We start from the raw sequence: 26,514 nt of genomic DNA, 5'->3' as shown, positions 1-26,514 counted from the left end.
GGTATATTTACTAAAGTTTGGGTTTTTAGAAGTGGAGATGTTGCCCATAGCAACCAATCAGATTCTATCGATTATCTTCTAGAAAGTGCTAGATAAATGTTAAGTAGAACCTGATTGGTTGCTATGGGCAACATCTCCACTTCTAAAAACCAGTAGTAAATATACCCCCTAGGAGTCTGAGAGAATACTCCAAAATTCAGGGTACTACTGGGCATTCTGGATGAGAAGGAAAGTATGCTTAACAGACTACAATAGTAGAAGGATTGGGTAAAATCACATCTTCAAAGCTACGTTTCCAGATAGTATTGTGTATAGGCAAATAGGGAACAGCAAGCAGGGAGCTCGCCACATCCTACTTGCCCATGCAGTCACACTGCCCAACACAATGCTGTTTTCTCTTGTGCCATGAGTACAGACTGATCACCAGGAAAATCAGCAGAATAGAGCTAGTGTCTTGGAAGTGGAACTATCAGTAGGGTGATGTAATGTACAATTCTGAACATGAACCCAAAGAATCTACTCACTGTGATCAGAAGATCTATATTAACAACCATGTCTGTCTTACAGGATCTGTAGTGAATTCTAAAATATAGTTTCACAAAGGAAATGCATATTGGATTGGGACATAGCTGGCTTGCATAGCAATGTGAATAGAAAGTCATGTTTTACATTAGAAACGCATTTCAGACCTAAAAACAGAGAGGTATTAACATCACTTTGCTCGCTTGCATGCTCTCCTATTAAATAGACTATCATCTAAACAGCGATCTGTGTGGGTGGTGACAGAACCTGCCTTAAGGCATACATTGTTTCCAGGAGTCTCTAAGACTAGAGATATCTGATTAATTCAATTGTCATGCAGAGGTTTTTTTGGCCTCCTTCATGGAAACTTTAATTTAGAAACAATGTTTAAATATTCAAATGTTAAGCAACCTAAAAACAGATTTATTTTTTTTTTAGTTACAAAGTGCCTAAACTTCCATCTGGATTCTATTAAATTATTTCTGAAATTAAAGCATGTAGCAAAATTGACCAAGCAAAAACATACTGTAAATGAATAAAATAGTGTAGGTTATATTAGGATATGGATATACAGATGTGTCCTCATACATCATTGCTGCAGTCGCACCAAACAGCCCCTTTAGGTGCGCCAGGTCCTGTGCTACTCTGCTAGCGCCGAGTGTCTTTTTTGCTGATAATGCGTCTTAGTCACAATGCGATGCAACTAGGTGCACCAGGAGAATGTGCTGATTCATTTGCTATGCAACACTTGTACATCTGTGTGTGACTGAGAGGCTGATTCCACAGAGCATGTAAGTGCACTGCTGATTGCAGAATCCTGATTATCAGGAATCTGCGTCTGCAGAATGCAGACCCTTCTATGCCTCTGCCTGATTGAGAGGCACAGGCATTTAAGGGGCGGTGCGGGGTAGGGCCGGCGTTCCTGGAAATGGGGGCGTGCCCGCCCCATTTTCCGGTAGTGGAAAGCCCAGGGACAGACTCAGTTGCCTGGGCTTGCAAGCCGGCCTTCCCGAGTAAAGAGAGGCTTACTCAACTGGCTGGCAGCCCGGCACCATCCACCTTTGCGACCATCGATGGTCATCCCAGCTTGTGACCTTCATCGAGTCTGTATCTGTATATGAAGTGCTACGATGCAGCGGCCGCGGCTTTTTTCCACGCCAAGTTCTATTTAGCTTCTTATACAGACTCAGCTGCTCACAGATATGTAGTCTCCTGGTGCATCCTAGAACATCATATTATGACTAAGATGCATTTTCCTCAAAAATAGACACCCAGAGTAGCAGCTCACTTGCGCCAGACATCTTGCTCCATGTGGATTTATGAGGACACATCTGTAGAACTGTACATTAGGTGTCTATACTCTAAACACTCTACACACTAAAGTGGGCATGTACTGCTACATCTGAGAGGATTGTCATTAAATTTATTTAAATCTAAATGTAAATGAGCGCCAAAGCAGTTAGTAAATTCTACTTGTTTACGAAAATGCAGTGATACTTTACAGAAAATGCATGTAACCATGGGGATCATTGTGCCTTAAAACCAATGCAGGGCAGTTATACTAAGGATCCCATTTCAATGTATAGATCTCTTTTATATATATATATATATATATATATATATATATAGATATATATATATATTAGGGATGTGCAGGCTCGGATAGGTTCGAGTTTGCACGTTGAGTTCGGATTTTTCCCTCCAAAAAAACGGAACTCAGAAAGAGGCAAAACGTCATCTTACATGGACAAACATCATCATTCCTGGACCTATCCGAGCCTGCACATCCCTAATATATATCTATATATAAAACAGCTTCATAATGGGAGTAAGGTGCAATCAGGGAGATTGGTAGACTCTTCAGGGAGACAGGGAGATTACTGCTATATCAGGGAGTCTAGTTTCTACTATGAATTTACAGATGTGTCCACATACACCTAGCTTCCTTGCGTGCATTAAACAGCCCTTCTAGTGGCGCCATGTCTTGGCATGACTGGGTAGTGCCGAGCGTCTTTTCATGCAGCTTTTTACCTTCATAAGTCTTACGATATGCGGTATGCATTGTAACATAGCATGTCGCATGCAGATACTTGTGTCTCAGCCGCAACTTTTTACCTTCAGATGTGTCCTATTCGCACAGTGAGAAGAACGCACAAGCAGCTTCTGCTGATTAAAATGATATGCAACATGCCTATGGTCTGTGTGCAACTGCAGGTGTATCTGCATGCGAAATGCTACGTTACAGTGTCACTGACACTGTAACTTAGGATTTTAGATGCAGATACACCACTGTGCAAGTAAGACGCATTTGAAGGTAAAAAGTTGCATGAAAAGACGCTCTGCGCTACCGAGTCACGCGTTATGTGTAATGCGACTTATAGTGCACAGAGAATAGATGTACATCTGTAGTTATACAAAATACTGTACCAGTCTGGCTATATGATTTACTTTACTAAAAGCCGAAAAGCCGTAAGTCACCTCAGTGCTTGTGAATCAATTAGTCCATTTTAAAACAAGTCCACCTGCTGCACTTCACTAAAAAGGACAACTTGCAAAAATCCCATATAATAATATACCAAGAAAGAAATGTGTGAATGCGCTGGTGAACATATAATGTGAACTGCAATTGAAATTTAACACAATGTACAGTATTTAAAACATGAATTACAATGCATAAAAAGATTATCTCAATAGTCCCCCACCTGCATATACCGGAAAATATTATGCATTCAAGTATTGTAGGCTATGTTATGTTCCACAAATGGATACATTAGCAATTACAGCTTATAAATAACAATGTATCTATATTGCATAAGATTTCAATAGTATCAAAACAACATCCTATCAATAAACTGTTAGTTTTTTTAGGTGTAATTCATGTTTTAATAAATACTGAACATTGTGTTAATTATCAATTGCAGTCGACATATATTATTTACTTAAGTTTACCTTATTTAACCTTCAAATTATAGTAAACGTTTAAAACACAACTTTTTTTCATACAGTATCTGGTTAAGTAAAAAAAGGAGAAATTTAAGCAAGTGGGTGTCATGATTAAAGCTTAATCAGGATAATTATGAAAATAATAGGTTAATGTTGTCATGATCTATCCTAAAAGCTGAAGTTACTTTCATCCAAATGGTTTTCCAGGAAAATTGCTGTATGTATGAAAAAAAGGGGTTCAATGTATACTGAGTGTGGAAACAGGCATACTTCAGAGGTCTGCTGTCTGTCATCACAGAAGCTTTTATATTACCTGTTATAAGATTCCAGGAACCCAAAAAATTGGTTTAGGGCAAAAATACAAGGATTTATCCCATATCTCAGTCAGTCCAAGTTCAGTATATATTCAGTATATATTCCTCAAAGTAAACATGAGTGATAAAATGAATGTTTCCCCTAATTCATGATTGCAAATGTTGTTGTATAAATTTGTTGCAAAAGAAACAAAATAAGATGTCAACAACATAAAGAAGCCCATAAGGAACCTATAGGGTTGTTTCATCTCTATTAGGGATCCATGTACCAAGGGGCCTATGTATCAAAGTTTGATGAGAGATACAATTGTGAGATATAAATCACCAACCAACTGACTTCTAACTTCAATTTTATAGGCTGTGTTTGAAAAATGACCGTTAGAGGCTGATTGGTTAATACTTTTTCTCTCACAATTTTATCTCTCATCAAGCTTTGATACATAGGCCCCTCAATCATGTTTTTGTGTATACAGAATATTAAATAATTATTAGTGGAAATAATGCCATATATGTGCCATGTTCTAATAGGTTATAGTATTAGGTTATTAAAAATATACTGTCTCAGATAATAGGGCGCAAAATTGGTTCTGTAACAGATTAGTATAACAGCCACCTTAACTTTTGGGAAACAAACCTTGTAGCCATCCTCCAGCCATAAGACTATGTAAGTGGAATTCTTCCATTTCTGATTTATTGTAATAAACGGTTTTGAATTCATATTATATATGTAAATGTGCTATAACTATTTTTGCCATACTAAATACCATTTAAAGACGTTCATGTGTCAGATAGACTTGGCTATGTATAACGCTATATTTATGCAGGGATGTGTTTGGTTAGCAGTAACATTGATAAGATTAGCTTGTGAGTGCCCCTTAAAAGGGAAATGCTGAAGGTTTCCAAAATTTCATCTTTTGCACTAAATCTTAGCGATGGCGATAATGTGTGTTTACTAGTTTATATAAGAGAGTGTGATATTTGTGGGACGTTTTAGTCATTTTTAGACAGACGAGGTGGTCTTATGGTTATCAACCTTTTCACACCCTCAAGTTATGTCCATTGTCATGGCCCACTATTGTAAAGTCATGTTAGAGACATATAAGTTAACATACATTTTTGTTTAAAGAAAAAAAAAAAAAAAATCAAATTGTCATCTTCAAGAAATGTAATATGGCCAAATATTACCTAATCAACCGAACCATTTACCAATATGGTCACACATGTGTATAACTCAGTATTACAAGAACTGGCCAAGCAGTGTGTGTTATCAGCAGATGACCACAATCATGAGATGGTAAATGTTGCTAATGATATATCTTTAATATCAATATATTCTAAGGCCATACAACAAACGAAAAGACCTGCTTAGATTGGTAGTAAACATTGTATTCAGTCTTCAACTTGACTTATGTTAGTGAGACCAAGGCTGCATATGATAGGGGCCGTGTCATGGTGAGAAAAGGAATAAAAGCAAGTAGAATCCACACAATAAGGTAGTGTAAGGTGCAGGATTATTCAACAGTAGAGAGAAGTGACGTGAGGTTTCTATCAAAATGATGCCGGGAAACTGTGGCATTAAACGCACCCCTAAAAGAGGCCAATTTATCATGAACGATTTGCAGGGGTACCAGCAAATGTTAAGGATCCTAGTGTTCCTTCTAGGGTGGGTAGGGGGCAGGGCGGCTCTCATGGAAGGGCACTGCTCTGTGCGCGGCAGTGTCACTAGAAATGGGGCATGTCCTTGACAAGCTCTCCCTTTTCATCACTGTAAGGGGGATTACCCAGCACTCACGGAGATGCTGTGCTGCCCCCAAACTCTCTCCGTAGTGTGATAAGATGGCGTTTCACTGCGGCCCGTGGGTTATTGACTACTATTTCAGCGGGGCGCCACCATAAGGGCAGGGCGCATTTCAATTATTTCAATTTGGGTAGGGAGCGGTGCCACACTGATACAGCCTAGCGGGAACACTAGGATCCCCCAGATGTACTATGGATGTGAAACATTCTGGAGCTTGGCTCCGATAGTATAACGCCATCTTCAGATGGCATTATTCTATAGCAGCCTATGATAGTACCATATCAGGGCTTTTCAGCGCCCTATGCCACCCATGCCTCCTGAGAGCATGCTGTCATGCAGAGGGGGCAACAATACTTCCCGAAGCATTCTGAGGGGCTGTACAGGCTGCAGGGCGCACACTAGGTGTGACCATAGGCTGCTTTGGACGGCACTGCAACAGCGATTCTGGCTGTAGAGTGCCCATCCCACGCACCCTGCTAGGCAGATGCAGAGGCCGTGGGGCAGTGATGGTGCCGCCCACAGGGCTTTACGCTCTGTGCGCTGGCACCACTCGTACACCCCTAGTCACAACCCTGGCCTATAGGCTACTATTTTGCTCCCTCTTCGTCAGCTCCCAGTTACGCATGCATTGGCCAACTGCCGTGCATTCATAGTGTTTGCCGGGGACCTGAACCAGGAAACAGTTACGTTATCACACTACTTCCAGCTCTTTGCCAGGACTAGCTCTTATCGGAGCCTGGCTAGAGAAACTTATATATTTTGTGTAAATTTACTAGCACCTATGGATTAGATAAATATGCCCCTAAGAATCTAGGTTCATACAGCCACATTGGAGAAGACGCAGACTGCTCAATTCGCCTCAGCAACACATTCATCTATTCAAAGATTTGTTCTTTTTATAACCAGTGTAGCATACAACTAAGATCCTAGCATCATTATTTATGAATAAAACTCTATTAAAAATATAAATTCATTAGTCCAAAAATGGACTATTTATATTTTCAGCATAAAGACTCCCCTAAACAGAGGCCAGCATGTAATTGGCTAATTTTTCATAGCTATTGCCACAGCACAGAACACACGACACCATTAGTGTTATTTGGGGAAATCCGAAAGAGCTGTGCATGTAAAAGCAAATGGTTTTGCTGGGCTAGATTGGGAGGAGCTGAGCAGGGAGTACATAAACCATCTGATGGACCAAGATGGGCAGATCACACCCTACTTTGGCAAGTGGCTAGGTTTGCAAGAAAAAAAAAAGATTTCACTTTGCAGGATGAAATTATGTAAATGAGGCAGTGGGGTGGAGAAGACATATTTAGGGAGGTGATCCAGGTCTTACAAGTATTTGCATTCTTTAGCTGGTCAGAAGTGCTGGAACCCAACCTCATCAATCATTTCCATCGGCACTTCAACAAGCAGCCATATTTCTAAGTGCACTTTGATCAATCTAACACAAGTCTGACACACAAACAGCCCTGGCATTCCCTTCTCCCATTATTCATTTTAGAAATACTATAAATGAGGCAAAGCTAAGCAGCATGTTAGTGATTAATGTACAGTATTTAACCACTTCACTGCTGAGGGTTTTCTCACCCTTGTGCGGAGGTCATTTTTTACATTTGCACTTGTCACGTTCTAACACCAATGATTTATTTTATGTGGTACCCACACAAATGATAATTTTTTTTTTTCAGAAGACGTTTTAAAAAAAATTATCATTAGTTGTTTTACTTATTCGAACACAATTTAACCCTAATGTCTAAAAAAGAATGTTATTTATTGGAATATCAAGAAAGGGAACCAAAGGCAAACATGATTTATTATCATCTTATAAGCACCACCATATATTTCCAACTATAGAAAACTACTTTTCTCCATAGCGCTGGGTGATATTGTCTGGTGATCAGCAGACAATATCTGCTAAGGGGGCCACATTTGCAGTTGTAATTATGGGCGTGTTAGGACACGTAGTGCTTTCCCACCCATATACAGAGATCTGCTTTCTGTATTGCAGGCTCATTTTGTCTGGTGCTCATAGGTAATCGCCAGACAATAGCAACGAGTGGGCCACATAATTTGAAAGAGTGGACTCCACTCTTTCAAATATGGGTGCCCGCAAAGTTGCTGGTATCATCAGATCCGTAACTAGACTTATTGGTGCCCTGTGCCAGAAAGAGCATTGCCCCCCCCCCCCTATATTTTAATTAGGGAGATAACACCTAAAAAAGGTCCATGGCCTCATGGGGAAAGGCCAGGGAAGAAATATGAGAGGCCAGAAGATGCTGTGGATAAAATAAGAGGAAGCTACAAGTGAGAATGAAAATAAACAGAAAATTGACAGGCCCAAACTTCTTCATGCCAACATGTTGGTCAATATGCCAATGTTGACCATGTGGACATTAATCATGTAGACAGTGATGAAATGTCGACATGCTAGAATGTCAACATTTTGTCCTGGTAGCCCGGTAGTGACTTATCTGCTCCTATCAGCTGCAGCCGCTCCAGGGTTGTCTTCGGGCCTGGTCGGTCGTGAGACCAATCACTTCCGGGCAGAGATCCGATCCACTGGTATATTTCTCCACTACCTCGAGCCCTACCTCTGATGCCTAACCTTATCCTCCCCCTCACAGCTTAACCTTAACCTCCCACTGCAGCTAAAACTGGGTGTAACTACACCGCGACGTTCACTGAATCATCCCATTGCATGCCAACACATCTAATTGGATGATTCATTAAACAGCCAGGAGCGACGGACGTGTATGATATATAGTTCCGATCTGCATCCGGATGATATATCGTATGGTGTATACCCAACTTAACCCTAACCCTCCCGCCTGTAGTCTCATTCTAATGTTGACATTTAATTTGTCGACATTTTCTGAGAATGGACCAGTTGCCGGTTGACATTTTAACATTGTCAACATTGTGTTGTTGACATTATGAATGTTACGGTCAACCTTTGACTACACCCCTGCTCAATGCTTGGCTATCAACCAAGTCAATCAATAGATCACTTTTTTTGCTTCAGTTATCAAAAGTACCTTTTGTACTTTTGCAATAATCTCTCAAGCAACATAATAGACACAATTAGTAAAAGTATATTCCGCAAACTACCTACAAATAATTAATTAGTACTTTACATGACTGAAATGCTAAATAAAAAAAAAAATTATATGAACATTCTTTTGTTACTCTACAAATAACATCTAAATCTTCACCTTCTGTCTACACTAAGATTCATCATAATCATTTGTACAGCTGATCAAACAGATTTTGTTTAAATGTTTAATTTATATGCTCTGGATTCTATTTTGTAACGTACAAATTTAAAATTTAAACTCAGTTTACAGCTGAATGACATTAACCAATTAAAGGCAATTTATTTAACCAAAACTGAAAACAAAATAATGTCAAATATATACATTAAGATTGACTTAACTACTGATTAGAACATCATTCAATCACACAGGTGGTCTACAATGTGTCAGGGTAGAAAGGAGACACAACCCTGCAGATTTCAATAGTATGTTCTTTGTGCTAAATAATGAAAAAATATTCAGTCTCTTAAAGAAGATTAGCTTGTGTTGTTGCAGATATGTTATTACAGAAAGGTGTCCCTTTCATTGAATAAACAAATTAATTTAAGTTACTACAGAGTTTAAATAGTAGTATAATGTGCAGCCCATTTAAAGGTTAGAGAGTCACTCAACGTGGTCCAAGAAGTGTTTTAGGTAGCATATCGCTGTTCTAGGTACTTAGAAATATTTTCCAGTGGAGTAAATATAATTTTCAGTGAAAAAAAAAAAAAAAGAGTAGGGGGTTAAGGAAAAAAAATAGAGGCAGAAGGGTTATAATTTCTGAAATAAACTTCACATTGTATACGTACTGTACATAGTGTTGCCGCCAGACTGTTTTAGTGGGGCGCTGCGCCCGGCCCGATTTAAAATGAACAAAATACGCCCTGCCCTTTTAGCAGCGCCCCACTAAAACAGCCTGCCCTGAGCCTTCCCTACCCGTGGGCCTTAGTGTCCAGCAGGGGGGAAAAGTTGCAGTGAGCGATCACCGCTGGGTGATTAACACTGTGTACATGGCATCTATGAGGGGAGAGCTTGTGGGAAGCCCAGCACCTCCATAAGTGCTGGACACGCCTCCAAGTGTGACAAATTGGAGGCGTGTCACAAGGACACACCCCCTCTCTGGCCAGTCACGCTCATTTTCGGGAGGCATGCGCAGAAGCTCCCTGCCGTCTCCCCAGCAGCCTGCCCTTCCCGCAGCCTAGCAGGAACACTAATACATTATCAACAAAAGCAAAAAGAAAACCCAATATTGAAATTGTGTATAAACAAAAATCACAAGAATCTGAAGAAGGGAAGAGGAACAGCTTCACCACAGTGGGAATATGGTAATGGCGATGTGGGGTACTGTTAGTTCGGACTCAGTCCTTTTTTTTTTTAACACATGCCACCTTTAAGGATGGGTACACATTAGGCCATATATTGAACGATATGTAAATTTCAGCCAAATTGGAATTACATATCGTTCACATCGCATAATGTGTATGCTCAATCGTGCTTTCACGTGCGTCGTCAGTGAGGTCATCCAATCTAATGTGGTGCAAGTCAGATGGACTGAACGTTATACAGCTACAGACTTACACAGATATAAAAGTGTCGCATATCAAATGAATCAGTGCATTCTAGTGAAGAGGTTTCGTCGCGTTGCGACTAAGACGTAAATTCGAGCGAGCCGCACGGGACCTGGGGTTCCGAGAAGGGCGGTTAGGCGCGACTGCGGCAATAGCATGGCGTATTGAGGCTAGGTGTATGAGGACACATCCGTATGCTCAATAGCATCAGTTTGAGACATATGTAGAGCACAATTCTTTCCATCTAATGATAGAACACATTTAAAGTCTCCGAACTATAATTATCTCTAGGGGTTATGTGAAGAGTGAAATGCTTTATCTGACCTGTTCAGTACATTTCTATTACTGGAAACTGTAAAAAAAAAAAAAAAAAAGTGATTTCTATAGTATGCACAAAAAATATATAAGAAAAGGCGTACAGGACACTGCATAAAATATGCCCATATGATTCATCCTGCATTTAAAACTAAATTAAACACTAGTTATGAATATGATGCAAACAATATTTCTGTTAAAAGTAAATGTCCTAAAAAGCCCTACAAACTGTTATGTCACTTCAAGTCATCAAACAACCACAAGAAATACCTCATTTTCATTCATATTTAAAATATTCACAATTTTTGCCAGCAAAAACAAAAGGACACATGAGATTTCACTGATTGATTTCCCAGGTATTTTAGGCAACAAAGTAGACTTACAAACTGGGATCATTTTAAGGTCTGTTTGTCCCCAAACTGCATATTTAACTGGGATATAAAGTATAATCATAGGCCCTGATTCAGAGCCGGACGCTCTGACCAGAGCGCTCGCTATGAATCAGGGCCCACCTCCATTAAAATGGAGCGTCCTCCTGGACGTTCGTATAGCTGTGGGTCACCACCCACAGCATATACGAGCGTCCAACAAGATGGTCGCGATGGTCTTGACCATCGCGACCATCGGACTTGCGAGAGAAACCCTGTGGTCGGGTTTCTCAACCGCAAGACCAGGAGTGATTTTGGCTCTATCAGAGCCAAAATCACTCCCACTGACATCACTAGTGATGTCAGTGGGGCCGGCTTCAGACGGTAGGCGTTCCCATAGGAACGCCTCCGTCTGGCAGGCACGCCCCCGGAACGCCCACCAAAGGGGGCGTGCTGTCAATCAACATCGACAGCATGCCCCCTTTGGTGCGAGACCCCGAGCGATGGAAAGTCCTTCGCTCGCCGGGTCTCGCGCATGCGCACGACGGAGCTCCCTCCGTCGTGCACATGCGCAGTGGGGACCATCGACCCACTTGTGAGCGGACTGCCGCTCGCGAGTGAGTCTGAATGACCCCCATAGTGTGTAAATGGCAAAACGTAGGCATGTCCATAAGCATTGTTTTAGCACTGCATTTTGGTATTTGTCCATCATAACCAAATCAGCTATAAACATAATAGCATGGCAGCAGTTAGAAAGAAAATGTCATCATGGACTTTCAAGTGCAGGCAGACATCACTGCATGGATTTGCAGAATTAAAATAAAGTCTGGTCAGCACATTGCCATAGTGGATAGCATTGTTTGTGTGTATTGTGACTGCCATTTTTCTAGCACAGCCTGTAAGATGACAACTAGAAGCTGATTGGTTGTTACTTTTTCCCTCTCCAAGGGGGAAATTAAATTAGCTGAGGCCAGCTTTGGGAGACTATCCCACTCTTCTGGGAGGCAGGGAGTGCCACACGATTTTTGGGAGCCTCCCGGTCGGTCCGGGAGAGTATGCAAAGTATGTATTACACCGATTACTCTAATTTAGCTATATTTCAGTGCTACTCTTACCATGCTGGCCGCATCTTGCACATACTGCACGGTCAGCAGAATGCACCTTATGCGCTTGTGATTCAGATGCAATTTCTGTCAAAATCTTTATGAGTCCCTGGGTTATCACGGTACAGTAAGTTGTTATAAAAGACATGTGCTCTTCTGGAGGCATACATCTTGGTAGTGTACACCCCCTGGTGCAATATATGAGCTGATGATGACAATAGTCAGCCACTTCTAGATTCGCTAATTAAATCTTGAACTTCCGAGTATTATGGCGCGTATCCACTTGCCGAGAAAAATGAGCAATTGAACGATTACGACATGGTCGTTCAATCGCTCATTAATCATGCAGAAAAATGTTGGCACGATATCGTCGGTTTGAGCATGTTCGGGTATGAGGTAGGGTGCCTGCACTGAACGACATATCTTTCAGTGTGGGCACTGCACAGTATAATGAACAACTGAACGATAACTATATCGTTATCGTTCAGTCTTTCATTGTCGGCAAGTGGATACGCGCCTTTAGTGTATCAATTCTTATGCGGCTGCTAAAGTTTATACACAATATTTTGTATTTACATTCGAACGGCAGCAGAATTGATTTTTAAAGGGGAAGATGATAGATGTAGGTTTTTGAACTTGATTAGTAAAGTCTGGATTTAATTGTATTTTACATGGTAAATGCAAATTTATTATATATTAATAAAACTGGGCAGGCAGACTGTCTTAAGTATATAATACTTCCTAAAGTACTATATTGCATGCAAAACTGGTACTGTTAGTATATACAGTCAGGTGCATAAATATTGGGACATTGACAGAATTTTCATATTTTGGCCTCTATTCACCACCACAATGGCTTTGAAATGAAACAAACAAGATGTGGTTTAACTGCAGACTTTCAGATTTAATTTGAGGGTAATTACATCCAAATCAGGTGAACGGTGTAGGAATTACAACGGTTTCTATATGTGCCTCCCACTTTTTAAGGGGCCAAAAGTAATGGGACTATCAACTCAAAAGCTATTTCATGGACAGGTGTGGGCTATTCCCTCGTTATTTCATTATCAATTAAGCAGGTAAAAGGTCTGGAGTTGATTCTAGGTGTGACATTTGCATTTCGAATCAGTTGCTGTTGACTCTCAATATGAGATCCAAAGAGCTGTCACTATCAGTGAAGCAAGCCATCATTAGGTTGAAAAATCAAAACAAACCCATCAGAGAGATAGCAAAAACATTAGGTGTGGCCAAATCAACTGTTTGGAACAATCTTAAAAAGAAAGAACGCACCAGAGAGCTCAGCAACACCAAAAGACCCGGAAGACCACGGAAAACAACTGTGGTGGATGACAGAATAATTATTTCCCTGGTGAAGAAAAATCTCTTCACAACAGTTGGCCAAATCAAGAACACTCTCCAGGAGGTAGGTGTATATGTGTCAACGTCAACAATCAAGAGAAGACTTCACAAGAGTGAATACAGAGGGTTCACCACAAGATGTAAACCATTGGTGAGCCTCAAAAACAGGAAGACCAGATTAGAGTTTGCCAAACAACATCTAAAAAAGCCATTACAGTTCTGGAACAACATCCCATGGACAGATGAGACAAAGATCAACTTGTACCAGAGTGATGGGAAGAGAAGAGTATGGAGAAGGAAAGGAACTGCTCATGATCCAAAACATACCACCTCATCAGTGAAGCATGGTGGTGGTAGTGTCATGGCATGGGCATGTACGGCTGCCAATGTTACTGGTTCCCTTGTATTTATTGATGTTGTGACTGCTGACAAAAGCAGCAGAATGAATTCTGAAGTGTTTATGGCAATATTTTATGCTCATATTCAGTCAAATGCTTCAGAACTCATTGGATGGCGCTTCACAATGCATATGGACAATGACCCGAAGCATACTGCAAAAGCAACCAGAGAGTGTTTTAAGGCTAAAAAGTGGAATGTCATGCAATGGCCAAGTCAATCTCCTGACCTGAATCTGATTCAGCATGCATTTCACTTGATGAACACAAAACTGAAGGGAAAATGCCCCAAGAACAAGCAGGAACTGAAGACATTTGCAGTAGAGGCATGGCAGAGCATCACCAGGGATGAAACCCAGCGTCTGGTGATGTCTATGCGTTCCAGACTTCAGGCTGTAATTGCCTGCAAAGGATTTGCAACAAAGTATTAAAAAGTGAAAGTTAGATTTAGGATTGTGTAGTTTGTCCCATTACTTTTGGCCCCTTAAAAAGTGGGAGGCACATATAGAAACCGTTGTAATTCCTACACCGTTCATCTGATTTGGATGTAATTACCCTCAAATTAAATCTGAAAGCCTGCAGTTAAAGCACATCTTGTCTGTTTCATCTCAAAGACATTGTGGTGGTGAATAGAGGCCAAAATATGAAAATTCTATCAATGTCCCAACATTTGTGCGTGTGCGTGTGTGTGTGTGTGTGTGTGTGTGTGTGTGTGTGTGTGTGTGTGTGTGTGTGTGTGTGTGTGTGTGTGTGTGTGTGTGTGTGTATATAAAACCTTTTTTTCCAAATGGAAAATTTAATTATTACATCTAAAGGACTGGTTTCATTTATTTATATATTTTATTTTTTTAAATGTAGCAAGATTAACAATACGAAACCAAGGACTGTGCGTGTATACTCTGACTGGATTGCAACTTGGTGTTTAAGGAGAAAATGTTAATTTTAATATGCTATTAACAAACTCGATGGAATAATGAAGGAATTAAGTTATATAAACTCCTTAGTTGTTTATCAAAAATAATACGTGACAATTTAATTGTCTGTTCAAGTTCATTAAATGTAACAAGTGACACGTAATTTACATAATGGAATGTTGATATCTTAATAACAAACTAAATTATACTTCTCTAATGAAGTCATCCACCCTAGAAATTACATATACTGTAGCACCATTGTAATATGTGCATCTGAGCTTCTTTACAATTCTAAACACAGTTACCACGTCGTACAAATTATCACCATGACATTAATTAATTTAGGCCAGTGTGTTTAAAGCAAGTACAATGCATGTGTCCATATCCATTTGTGTTTATTTCACATCTGCGTGCATTTGGATTGCAGTGAGGTTTTTGGACACACTCAGTATTTTTAAATGCATGCCACAGTACAGTACTTCAAAAAGTCAACTGAGAAATATGTGCGTGAATACTAATGCAATAATTCGTTTTCAGGGTTGTGTTTGTTCCTAAATCATTCTGAAAAATTATTTATTTTTTGGTGACAAGTTATAGGGCCAAATGTAATAGGGTGAGTTTAGAAACTGTGAGAGAAACCTCTCACATTTTCAAACAGCCAATGTAATAAAGTCACAGAACATGGAAACTCGTATGTTTTTCAGACTCAAAAAACTCTCAAGATTTAAACTCTCATCCAGGTGTTTCCTATTCTGAAAATACAACTCGATCAATGTATTAGTGTGAGAATGTTACTGCTAAACTCTCACCCATAATGTTGTTTAGTGGAAATAAATTACAATTAAAATGTATCAGGTCTCCATGCATTTTTTTATTTTTTTTTAAAAAGCTGGAGGTGATGCCATTAAAAGCTCATTTTAAAGAAGCAGCACTCATGTTGTAGGTTCACTATTGTTGGGAACCAGCACAGGCTATCTAGTACTGGGACAGGTTGAGGAAACTAGACAGGAAAGCCATGCTGGTTGTTGTGATTTGTGTTTTTAGGAGCTTTAACTATTCATTTAATTTGGGCTACTATGCTTTAAACCCCATACAATGAATGTGCTATTAAAATGAAAGGGAAAGGTGGATGGGAAGGAGTTTAGAGTATACAGAGCTTTGCCAGAGTAGGCAAAGCTAAGAGGAGTTCTAACCTTCTTTGGTGACTACATCATGTGCCATATGACTGTGGTTGCTATGGTAGTCCACTGTTAAGAACTATTAATCACTAATAGCAGCCTGAAGAAACAAACCAAGGGACAATGGCCATTACCAAGATTGTTTTTACAATCTGCTACAGCAGGCCTAGCCAACCTGTGATTCTTCAGCTGTTGTGAATCTACAAGTCCCAACATAACCTGCCACAGTTTTGCTATTAGGAAATGCTAAAACTGTTTCAGGGCATGCTGGGATTTTAGTTTCGCAACAGCTGGAGAGCCACAAGTTGGCCAGGCCTGTGCTACAGTTTAAAAAAAAAAAAATCATGGGATTGCTGCTTTAAAAATCCCAGTCCATGCTACATAAACTCTGACGCTAGCGGCTTTTGTAAAAGAGATAATCTGGGACACTAGTACAAGCCACTGCTGTCATACTGAAAACCATGGTGACCACTGGTGTTTCCTGCATTCCATGGAGCACCATTATGACGCATGGTGATAAGTAAGCTCTCATTGGATGATTAGCAAACTGCTATTTGGATATGGGCTGGATCACTTAAGCATAGACGGAAAGGAACACACGGTGCATAATATAATATTATATAAAGCAGAGTTACAATCATGGAATGTTTTATTAAATGTTTCCATTTTTAAAAGATTTTTTTTCCCCACTGAAACATGCCACAAACACATCATTGTATGTTAATATGCATTACTTTGTAAATCAACAAAATGGCAATAAATTAATTAAAAAGAAATAGAACAAAAAATTTATCTCTTCTGTCATAAGTGTAGATATGACTGAAAAGTGTAGCCCAGCGCATGCATCGTGCATTTTCCACAAGATTGAGCCCCACTGCACGAGGAGAGAACACGCATGTGGCCCTGTATTTCTTCAGCTGTTGTCACTTATATAAAAGCTATATTACAAATGTAAATTACAGATAAATCTCCTAGAAAAAAAAAAAACAGTCTAGTCTAGGGCTATACTGTACATCTTGTATACTGTGGTCAAGCTGTGGAACCCGCCTTCACAAACTTTTCCTACCCTCATTTATAGGACATTCTATCCTGCCCCTCAATTTTCCTTGTTTTTTTCCACATATTTTCCGAGTTACTCATCAATTTCCACATGAAAGCAACTAGACAACTGGTTAGCAAACACATGCACAGAGATGGGAAATAGCTGAAATGTACAAAACGCAATGGTGCTGTACTTTTATAATCTGTAGGTATTACTTATTTCTGTGTATAAAGAGGGAAATTCACTGGCTAATAAACAGGCTTTCCATACACAGCTACTGAAACAGAAGGCTATTCATGAAAATCATATTTACACTGAGCAATCCACCTAATGTCTGTGTAGAACAGAGGTTCCCAAACTCCACCATTACACTCCAAGTTTTAGGCTATCCATGCTTGAGTCTAGATGGTTAAATCAAATTGACTGAGGTACTAATTAGGGCACCTGTGCTCAGGCACAGATATCCTTGAAACCTGGACTTTAGTGGCGGAGATTTGAACAATGACTTTCCCAGCACTGGAACATTACTTTGCATCAATTTAGCCAGCAGCCTTATAGGCTTCAGGTAGACTGTTATATTCGGATTGGGTACAGGATGTCGGCGGACAGAATACCGACAGTCATAATCCCGACATCCAAAGGTAAATTGCCTAAACCTAACACACCTGTCCCGCAGCCTAATCCTAAACCTCCCACCCTCAGCCTAACCCTATCGCCAGGATGTCAACAGCATCCCTTGTATTTAGCCTCAGTCACTTCTCTTTATTGTGAACATGGACAGCATAGGGTGTTTGAATTGATCAGTTGTTGTGGTGAATGATCTCTGCCAGTCTATATAGTAAGGACATATTTTAGCCGATATCCATGTAGGTACTCCCTAAATGATCACTGATAACCACCATTGCTACAATCTGACATCTCCCACTGTCTGTGTGTTCTGAATCTCATTAAGCCACACAATCCACATGCACATGTATGTAAACCTCTTATAGGGAAAGATTCAGAGGTTGACTCTAAATAGATTTGGGGGTCTATTTACTAGGCAGTGCTAGGAGACAGAGTGAAAAATGATAAGGTGCCAGCCAATCAGCTCCCAACTGTCATTTTTCAAACAAAGCCTGTGAGATAGCAGTTAGGAGCTGATTGGCTGGCACCTTATCACTTTTCACTCTGTCTCCTAGCACTGCTTAGTAAATAGACCCCTAAGTCGCAATTGACCGATGAATCTAGATCTGTGCAGGCACTGTGCAAATCTTGTCCTGCGTTGTCGGACGCAGTTCAGCTGCAGACGTTGGTTGATTGATAGTCTGCAGCTGTTTGGGGATGGGGTTTAAGAAAATGGGGGCAATTTTGAGGAGTGTAGAAACCATCGCCTGCGTCTTCCGACGTAGATGCACTGGCCTCTGCAATTTAGTAGCGGTGGACATTTTGAGTAACATTAGGGTTACTCAGATATCTGATGATCCACACGTTGTTGCTGATGGCGATCTTGTGCTGCATCATTGGAAACATGCGGCAGATCTGAGAAGCCGTAGGTGGGTGTCTCATTACTAAAGACGGCAATTTAATAATTTTTATCTGAATTTCTCAGTAAAAAAAACTTTTGTCTTAAGGGTGCCATGAAAAAAATGCTAATACTCTTGTTTGTAAACCAAGGAGTAATTACATTATTTTATTTATATCTCACTAACAAAAATGTTCTCCTTCACCTTACTTTCCTGGCTGTGCAGAGCTTAGGTTAAATACTCTGTTGGAGAGACAGTCATTCCAGTAACAGTAACATCCTGCCCTAATGTTGTGAATGCTGAGGGCGGGGGAAGACGTTGAGATGAGTGAGATGAGGGGGGAGGAATATGAAGGGGAATCAGCAATGCAAGGTCGCCACCCCCCACCTTTGTCCAAGGCCTCTGCTCATTTTGAGGCGACCACTCTGATCTCCAAACCTGGGATTTTATTGCAACAAACTCGCGCATGCTCAGAAGAGGACTAGGAGGCTAGTACGGCATTATCCACATTTTTCTGTTTGGCCAGGTGATGCATAAGCAATGTGGAAACATCCTCTGACCGCCGTCAGCCTTCTTTGCCAACAGTTCAGATAAAGTCTAAAAACCGGACCAGAAACAGCAGCAAATAATGTGTCTGCGCTGCAAGACTTCTTTCATGTAATTCTGCAGTGATATAACAACTGCCACATAGTTAGTAAAGCATGATGCAGACATCATATTGTTTAGGTTTACTCCATGAATCCCTAATGCCACACTACTTCCACAAAAGGTTTCTCTAGTTATGTTCTGATTTGATAGGAGCTCGAGAAAATAAGAGTAGTGGGAAGGTAGATAGGTGACATTTCAGACACTGACAAGAGAGAATCAATTGCAGAAAATTACACCTCTGAAGAAGTCTCAGACAAAATGTGTTGGGTGGTTTAAGTGGGGTCCCTCCAATAAGGAACTAAATTTGGTCCACCAGGAACTCCACTGGAAGGGTGGAGTGGACTTCATATCCGTTCCCAGAGAGGATAACCCACATGTTCTGCAAAAAATATTTTTAGAAGAACAATCAAACTATATATTCTTACTTTTTTCAAAAATAAATACAACTCAGTGAAATATTTACTACACAATGAGCAATGAGTGGCCTTTGGCCTTTTTTGGTGCAAGTGTTTATTAATAGGACCATTTCAGGAGGTTGGAATCTGACCGAAGTCTCAACTGGCTTGTGATATATACATCGAGAAACGTAAGCAGGAGATTAAAGGACCACCTATTCCACAACACAAAAGATCAGCATTACTGTACACTAACTAACTGAAGAAATAATATATATTTTATTCCGTTTTTACTAACTACTACACTACTGGCACCCTTTTGGGGCTTTATTTACATATTTATTTAAGAAAAAAGTATTTATACATATGATATACAGCTTCCTTTCCTGGAGCTGCTCTATGTAGCAGTTTTTCACTTCACTCTGTCTCACCCCCCAACTGAATACAATGCAGAGAAGATGGGGAATGAGGATTACAGAGTGCAATATACCAGTGTAAACTGTAAGAGATGATATTGCTTCCTTCTTTAACAAAATCCAGAGGGGTTTTGATGACCCATGGGTTCTATTGGAAACGTTACTCACTTACTCATTCTATGGGGGAGAGGTGTATTTGGGGTTATCACCCACCAATAAATGCAGATACAAAAAATAGTGGGCCTGATTCCAAAGCGCCTGTGCAATACTATCCAACTTAAATGCCCGTGTCTGTAGGAAATAGACACCTCCTGCATGCATCTGTGATCAGACGGCAGCGTCCGTTGACGTTGCTTCAGATCACAATCGCGACTATCGGCCGAAGCTTACTCAGCCGATGGTCAACCATCGAGTTTATGTACATATCAGAATCAGGCCCTGTATTCTGAATATAGTCATTTAAATGGTAAGAAGAATGTTGAGGCATAAGCATTTTCACTGTGATGCAGATGTAGGGTTTTATTTATCAATACATGTACAGGTTGAGTCTCCCATATCCAAAATGCTTGGGACCAGGGGTATTTTGGATATCGCAATATTCCGTATTTTGGAATAATTGCATACCATATTGATAGGTCTTAGGAATAGGGCCCAAATCTAAACACAGAATGCATTTATGTTGTATATACACACAGCCTGAAGGTAATTTTATACAATATTTTCAATAATTTTGTGGCTCAAACAAAGTTTGTGTACATACATGAAATTTATTTGTGTGTCATATATACCTTATACACACAGCCTATAGGTCATTTTACAGTATATTTTTAATAATTTTGTGCCTTAAACAAAGTACATTGAACCATCAAAACTCAAAGTTTTCACTATGTCAGTCATGCTAAAAATATTCCGTATTTCGGAATATTTGGATATGGGAGACTCAACCTGTACTGCCTTTAAATAAAATCACTGATTTGAATCTCACAGCATTACCACTGATTTATCAACTAAAATTCATAAATCTCTCTGTACATATCATATAATGAAGCTGTAAATGCAAGATATAGAAGCCTGCATTTCAGCTCGATTCTGTATGTGCATACCAGCATGAACGGCTCTGCAAACAACAACTAAACTTGCCAGTCATCTTTGAATCGTTTGTTTAAAAGAACTTAATGAGGCTACAAGGACATCTAATCTCTCACCCAGCAGACAAGAGAACAAGATACATTACTAAAACACAAATGTAGTAGAACACACAATTTCCTAATACATTCATTAAGCAATGTCAAAAGGTTACATTGCTGTCAACAGAGTAAAAGATGGACATATTACCGTACCTTTAGCTGGATTTACTTGTATTCCTGATCTATAAAGCATCTCTTCGTTCTTCCAGTCCCCATTTCTAACAAAAGTTTTTAGTCCGTAAAAAATAATTAATGCAGCGGCAGCATAAAAAATGAGTCTTTTAAAAAAGCTTTTTTGGGCCTTAATATAAAGAGCTCGGGCCCCCACAGTTATTAGTAAACAGAACCCCATACTGGGAATATAGAGTACACGTTCTGCAATAACAAAACCGACATAGAAAAATAGATTACTAGCGGGCACAAAGGGGATTATCAATAGAGATAAAGCTAAAACAACAAGGTTTCCTGTAGAAGGAAGTTGCAATCCATGGTTAATATGGTTTTTTACACCATTTTCAAGCTTAGTGACAATGGTAGTTCTCTGCTCTGGGTTCTTGTATTCTAAATCTGATTGACAGCTATGGCCATTAGTATTCTGCTTGCCATTCATGAATACTTTCCCATTGCATTCTTTCTTTGTACCCGAGCTCTTCAGACTTGTGTAGGCAAGGAGGAAGAGCAAAATGTAAAAGGCAACAGTGTGTATATTCCTCCAGTCAATGATTGATTTAATCAGAGGCACAGCATCCATCGACCAATCAAAGCTGAGTGTGTCCGGGCAAAAAAGCAGCCACAGGTTCTTAGTTGGCAAGTATAAGAAGGTCAGGGTGCGTGTGAGGAGGATTTCACAGTCCGCAGCTGGGTTGTCAGAATTCGAGAAACTTGGTGGTGTGTTTCCCATCCAGTAAATGCGAACACCCAGCAATGCAACTCCCCAGGCAATCAACAGTCCAATGCTAAAAAGGAGAGACATGATCTTGCCCTGAAATCAAAGAAAAGACGCTAACATTAACTATATATAACAAATTAACATACATAGCAAAATATATTTATTTACACCAGAAAGTATACCAAATACAAACACTAAGAACAGAAAACAAAATAATAATACAGCTATATAAAAACTAAATTAAGAAGCATAAAAAGGTATAACTTTTGAGGTGTCTACCATTCATTATAACTTGTATTGTATTGGTGGAGAGCTTCAGAAGGGACTGCATTATTTCATCAAGGGTTCTAAGTTTTGTCCCTTATTCCAATCTATAAGGCTCTCACCTCTGATGCTGAATACTGGCTGTTCTTTTTGAAGCAATTATTTATTTGTTATACATGTATTTATTTGAATGCAATCTGTGTTCATTTAAGCTGGGAATAAATCATTGTAACATACCGTCTCTAACACAGGTAGAGTAAAAATATAGCAACAAATACATACAAGAGCATAAAAAACTGAACCAACCACCACAATGCACAGTGAACATTGAAAACCAGTACTAACAATGACTGTAGAAATAAACAAAAAACAGAAAAAAAAAAAAAGATATAGGGGGAAAATTAGGTAGGCGAGGTAAGGAAAGGAATATAGGGAAACAGAAAGCATATATGGGAAAATTAACAGAGTGGAAAGGGAGAGGGGTGCGGGTCTCTGCCTTGGGTGTGATGGGAGGGGGGGTTGTCAAGCTAGAAGATGAAAACAAAAGATGGTATCTGGCGGGTACTTTATAGATCCACAAAATTTCTTTGTGGCACTTCCACTATGCAAAACTAGTCCCTTACTTTTCAGTCGAGCAATACAAGACTGTTAAAGGTAGTGTCAGCCCTTAAGATATAAGTAGACAAACACCCTCTTTTCTAAAAATGAAAATGGGTTGCAATTGACAAATAAGGGATGACAAAAATTGATAATAATCATATGATTTTACTAGTTAGATAAATTTTGTATTGTAGACAACAATGGTTAGAGGAATAATTAAAAATCCAAATAATGTCAAAATAATTTAAAAACAGAGTATCACAAGTTACAAATCAGGCATAAAAATAAAGCATAACAGAAAATATAAAATGCCCACTTAAAACTGCAATGCTATTGTTTTAGTGTTTAAAAAAAAAATATATTTAAAACAAAAACTACAATGCATTTCACAGCACCTGTCCGCTCCCTCAGACAGTGTTTCACAGCAGAAGTGTCACAATGAAGTTTTGATCTATAAAGTACCCTTATCAGCACCAGAAATACTCTCCTGTTTTTAATTCTATTTCCTTTGGGTTAAGTTGGGAAACCCTCTAGCTCTCCTTAGGTCGCAGAGATTGGCCACCCATTGGCACCACACCTACATTCATTTTTACAAACTAGAAGATGAATCTTAAAAGTCAAATCAGGAGAGTATCGCAAAAAAAATAAACAGGTGTCTTTATTGCTTGAGATGGAGCTGAGGGGTCTGCCAGTGGGAGTAGAGAGCTGTATCCAGTGGGAGATTGATTGATGGTGGGTTTTTTAATCTTCAGATTCCTTAAATCTCAACCAGTCATACCATATTGCAACAAAAGTCAGAGTTTTTAAACAGAAGTTATGTATTAAAATCCTCCATCGCCATGTAGAGATTGATTCACTTGAATTACTTATAGATGGAGGGAAGGGAGGTGGATCTCCAAAGACGGGGGATGACCACCCTAGCTACATTCATTAGAAACCTAATAAATTATTTTTTAAACCAGGCGATGGGGAAATCTATTTTAGGGACCAAAACCCAATGGTAAAAGGGATTGAGGTACCAGTAGTTATTACCGAAATCACCTCAATACCAAAAGCTCAATAACAGTGGACAATGAAGGTGTATACATGATGTGAGGCAGCAATGCCAACAAAGATCCAAAATAGTCAGGAACATCAGATTAAGAATGGTGCGATCTTAGAGTATGTGGAATGTGGTGGAGAGTAGAAGGTATAATCTCAGACCAGGGGTTGGTGTAGCCACCAGACATCAACCAACTGGTAATCATAGAGAAGTTTAGGTAATCTACACTGGTAGCACAGTGGGAGATGGGAATGGGTGAATGAGCAGTCCAGAACAGGGTCTAAGGGCCAACAACAACTAGGGACCCCTCTCTCAGAGATTCAAGAAGGGGCAGCATCCTATTGAGAAACTGTGGTTGGTACTTATTCTAGTGTTCCTGCTAAGCTGTTTTAGTGGGTCGCCACGCTCTGGCTGATTTTAAAGGGGTAAAATGTGCCCTGCCAAAACAGCCTGCTCTGTGCCTTCCCCACCCGCGGGCTGCAGTGTCCCACGGGTGGGAAAAGTTGCTGCGACCAATCTCCGCAGGGGGAATAGATGACGTGCACATGAGAGCGCACAATACCAAATATTTTTGTTTACCATCATTTAGTGTAATTTCACATATGTAAAATGTATTCTTTATTTAAAGAGCCCTTGCACAATAATTACTAACTTGTAATGCATAGCAAACCAGAGATGGAAAGGGCTGGACAATACACCATATATGATGCAGTTAGTCATAATGAGAAAAAAAATTCATATCCATGGCTGTACATTTAATACCTAAGCTATGCAGAAAATGAGTATAATCCCTAATATACAATGTTAGGACGGCGCACATCTCTATTGTTAACACACTTTATATACCTTATTCGGTACTTTGTTAGGCACACTTTCCTCTTTTTGGTCTCGCATCAATCCAGTAGAATGTTTTTTGTACGTTGGTGCTCACTCCTCATAGCATTAATTTAACTCACATCCTAAAATTGTGACATTTAAGAAGATGGCACTACACAGGATAGCTAAATATTAATAAAGCATAATAGGCCTGTGACGTAAGCTTTTAATCTGAAACATTGTAGTTGAAGACCATTTTATTTACCATCTTAGATTGGGGCTCTATCACAGAAATAAAATGCAAATTACGTTTCAGTTAAAACTAAACATGTAATATTCCCCATGCAAAATCCTTACACTGACATTAACTAAAACTGCAGCATCTAAAAAACCAAACTGTCACACAGACTCAAATCTATAAATGATTACATATAATACACTGAGAAAAGAATATTGCAACTGGCTTGGTGTTGCTAGTATCAGCTACAGAAAGCTAAGAAGACACTGCAGACCAGATGTCTAACATCCTTGATCTAACTTCATCAAGCTTCTCCTAAGAGAGAATAAGAAAAGAAAACAAACACTGACTGATTACTTTCTGTTTCTGGGGTACCACACAGGCTGCTGTCCTCATACGCTCAAGGAAATCATTTCTTAATGTAGCTTTTAAAACTTCTTTTTGTACAGCGTTGTTAATTTAATGGTAGCACTTTTATACTGTTTCTTCTAAAACTGCATTTAGAAGTTACATTTATACAGATAAAGGTTGCAGGATTTTCTTACACAATGGTAATGATGAAATCCTTTTGAATGGAAAGTTCACTCATCTTCAGTGTTAATGATGTGAGAGTTTAGGGGCCGTGTTGAAAAGAAACTTCCATTGCAAGATCAGTGATCACATTTGTGTCACAGCAACTAGAAAGACAAACAGCCGTGGTGCTTACTCAGTGAGTGAAGCTGATGAATGAGGAAAGCAGCATTTAATAACCTGTCCTGATACTACTCATCCCCCTTCAAAGCACAAAAGTATTTGTTCTAATTATATCTTTCCTGCATCAGCTTGTAAAGCGATTAGGGACAGACAGTGTCACTGAGGAGTCTTGGTGTACACACCGGTATGCGATCAATCCAATCTCCGTATTTATACAATTGTTTCTTTATAGACAATCTATCATGAGAACATTATTACAGTTCTATTTGTCTTCCAGTCTTAAGGTTTTATTGAAGCCTGTCACAAAGGTTAAAAGTAATAGTAAAGCTAATAGAAAAGGATTTAAATAACACCCTAAACCAATATGTGAGCGTATGTAGAACAATATAGCTTATAGCAAAAACAGAAAGTAATATTAAATATAAAAAAGGTCTGTCATACGATATACAGTGTACAAATATAATGAGGGATTAATTGCAGTACAGTAAATGACCCTGGATTTCCATGAAAGGGCCAGGAAAAGGTTGCCAGATGTTGTCAGAGATGGGTATTATAACAGACACGGGTTCATTTTCATTGATATTAATAATGTTCATTTGTTTCTCCGTTACTTTTTTAAGGGAATAATATGTACTGTATATAGAATATCATATGTACAATGTAAATTGCATGTATTTATAAGAAGGATTTCTGGTTTTGGGCTTATAACACATTTAGGTGTGTTTCCAAGTTGGAGACACAGGGAAAGTATTGGAAAGAGAAGCACATTATTTGTTGTGCATGCGCACTACGCCAACCATCATTACAGCAGTCTTGCACATTTGCAAAAGACTGGTCATGTGCACATGGCTGGCCATCAAAGTTTTTGCTGGAAAAGCTGTTTTTCGCATGTACCATCCTGGGTGAAAAACATGATAAATACTGCCAA

The 26,514-nt window shown here is 39.5% G+C and overlaps 1 protein-coding gene across 1 annotated transcript in view; it reads right to left on the bottom strand.

Annotated features, from left to right (window-relative positions):
- The window catches only part of TMTC2 (transmembrane O-mannosyltransferase targeting cadherins 2), a 318,581-nt gene that overhangs the window by 167,573 nt on the left and 124,494 nt on the right, over nt 1–26,514 (bottom strand). The window contains exon 3 of the mRNA XM_088453737.1: nt 21,198–22,026. Coding sequence (XP_088309863.1) covers nt 21,198–22,026 — 829 coding nt within the window. The remainder of the gene's footprint in view (nt 1–21,197; nt 22,027–26,514) is intronic.

The sequence above is a fragment of the Taudactylus pleione genome, unplaced genomic scaffold, assembly GCF_031769625.1.
Source record: "Taudactylus pleione unplaced genomic scaffold, aTauple2 ptg000040l, whole genome shotgun sequence".
In the NCBI taxonomy this organism is placed as follows: domain Eukaryota; kingdom Metazoa; phylum Chordata; class Amphibia; order Anura; family Myobatrachidae; genus Taudactylus; species Taudactylus pleione.
This window is presented reverse-complemented; position numbering and strand designations above follow the sequence as displayed.